General features: G+C 49.8%; 1 protein-coding gene across 1 annotated transcript in view; it reads right to left on the bottom strand.

The window, feature by feature from the left end:
* The window catches only part of sarm1 (sterile alpha and TIR motif containing 1), an 11186-nt gene extending 9561 nt beyond the window's left edge, over window positions 1-1625 (bottom strand). Inside the window, 2 exon segments of the mRNA XM_061216579.1 lie at window positions 3-127; window positions 359-1625. Coding sequence (XP_061072563.1) covers window positions 3-127; window positions 359-813 — 580 coding nt within the window. The 5' untranslated portion in view covers window positions 814-1625.
* Window positions 1626-2500: the final 875 nt, after the last annotated feature.

Genomic DNA, 2500 nt, shown 5'->3' with positions numbered 1-2500 from the left:
CGACGTCTCCTCCGTGTGCTTGAACATGTGCTCCAGGATCCCCGACACGCTGCGCGCCAGCTGGGCGTCCTCCTGCGACCGCGTCAGGTTCAGGATCACGCCCAGGCCCATGCGCGCCACGTAGTCCCTGCGCCAGCAGAGAGGGGGCCGCGGGAGAGAGGAACGGGGAGAGAGAGAGAGGAACGAGGGAGAGAGAGAGGAGGTGATAGCAATAGACAGAGAGAAATAGTGAGGAGGAGGAGGGAGGGGGAAGGGGATGCGTTCATTGAAATTGTCCAAGCACGGAAATATACGGTTTAAATGCATATTATATTTTGGACGCGGCAAATTCTCACAGCTCACTCAAGGAAGGGCCAACCTGTTGTCTGACACCAGGATCTGCTCCAGCAGCTTGGCGGACTCGTACGTGATCTCCACAGCCGGGGACTGCAGCAGCTGCAGCAGCAGCTCCAGCCCTCCATCCAGCCGGATTCTGTTGCAGATTTCCTCGGCAACCTGTCGTCCCACAGCGGGCAGGACCCAGGCCTCCTCCACCAGCTGGAAGATCTCCGCGATGGGCCGCCGCGTCTCACCGAGATCGGAAGTGTCTTTCGCAGATTTCAAGGTTTTAATGGCGGAACGGAGAGCCGGTAAAGGAGTCTCCAAAGCCGCTTGGACGTCAGCGCTAATACCCGGCGAGACGGCTCGTGGGTCGGAGCCGGTCCTCCGGGTCTGGAGGCGGCTGACATATTCTGGGACAGTTAGTCTGTCGGAACTGAACATGGAGAAGTATCTGCAGAGTTCACTGAGATAAACGAGAAGTGAAAATAGCATCTACCGTAATGTAGCCTGTAAGTGGAGGGCCTGTTGTTCGTATGATACCGCAATTCGTCACTGTCCTGGACCTCCAAACTCCGGAGGAACGGAGCCGTGTGCCGCAGGAATACGGTGTGCAGATATGCAGGCCTACACCACATGGGCTCTACGGATAAAATTAAACGACAAATAAGACACGGCAGGTGGATTTTGCAGTTAACTCCTCGGTGCCAGTGAGTTACAATAGGTCGTTCCGAGATGGATTAAATTAACAACGGCGCCGGTTTGCTTCCCATTTCATCGTCATGCTTCTGTCAACTCAGAAAACAAAGCAGCGGAATAAACATACCTCTCATCCATCGCGAGTGACCGTTTTCGTATTTCCTTGGAGTGGTTAATTTTACAGAATCGACACGTTAAGAGGCACTGAAATAGTTATTTGCATTTCGGTACGTCCTTTAGAGCGCAGTCTGAAAATTCCCCAGTTATGTCAAATTTAACAAAGAACTCGGGACGAAATGTTTCTACCTCTGAGCCTCAGAACAGGAAATGAAATATTCTAAAGATGTTACACAGTCATACGACGTTTTCCGGCTGAGTGGTGACACATAAACAGTTGCATTGTTTTCCGTCCCTCGCTCGCAGTAATTCAGGCTGATGCGGACAAAGAGCCCTGGTTATCCGTGTCAACCCTTGCAGAGTCCTTTCCAATGTTGTCCGGGTGACGGGAAAATCTTTCGAAGGCTGCTACTTAAAAAATGAATCGAATGCAGGTCAACTTCCGCATATGTTAAACCGCACCGCGCATCACCTTAATCTCTGTCTCTTTGAGCGGTGTAATCAAAGACCGCCCATCGCTGACAGGCGATGCAAAGACTGGCTCCCTTTGCATTCTCTTCCTCAGCAACACAGCGACTAAGCGCAATTTCATCAAACTCCCCCTAGCGGATAAAGCGGGTGAAGCGTTTGTACGTCAGGACCGCGGTCAGCAACGTGAAGATTACTACCGTAAACAGATTATCATACAGTGCTATGGCCGAGGCGTCCCCAGGGTTATATAGGCAGGTTCGTGCCGTGGCTGAGACCCCCATACTGTGGGTACGGTGAGGATTCAGATCATTATCGTTGCATTAGCGCCCATGCTTATTCCACCAGGACCCCCTGAACTCAGGTTACCCCTCTTCGGGAGAGTGTAGAGGGCAGTATTATAACCTGTTTGAGGTGGGGGTCATGACTAAGTTTGACAAACACAGATATGAGTCATATGGTTTTCTACCAAAACACAGCCTGCAGCTCCACTCCACGTTACTGAACTTTCACCCACAATGCAATTTGCGCTCCACAGGAGCCAGTGGAGTGAATGTTACAACAGAGTCATTTAGTTAACTGTAAATCTGAGAGACTCATAATGTGCCGGTCTACAGGATCTAATCAAGTGAATATCACACAGAGCATTACATTTATGAAAGCATAAATCTGACACCATCTACAGGCAGGAGGGAATAAAGCCTCGTGGCTCTGCACACAGACCGGGCTGCTCAGTCTTTATAGTAATGTTTACAGCATATCATGTCAGCATTACCTTTGTATATCATATCTTGTAATCATGATTATTGCTTTGCTGTATCCTTGTTAAGGAGCTTGGTAATAGTACAGCACTGGAATGCACCATTTTGATAAATTATGATGATGACTGTATTTTGTA

Source organism: Conger conger, chromosome 13 (genome assembly GCF_963514075.1).
Source record: "Conger conger chromosome 13, fConCon1.1, whole genome shotgun sequence".
Lineage (NCBI taxonomy): Eukaryota > Metazoa > Chordata > Actinopteri > Anguilliformes > Congridae > Conger > Conger conger.
Note: the sequence above shows the minus strand (reverse complement) of the source record. Positions and strands in the feature narration are given on the sequence as shown.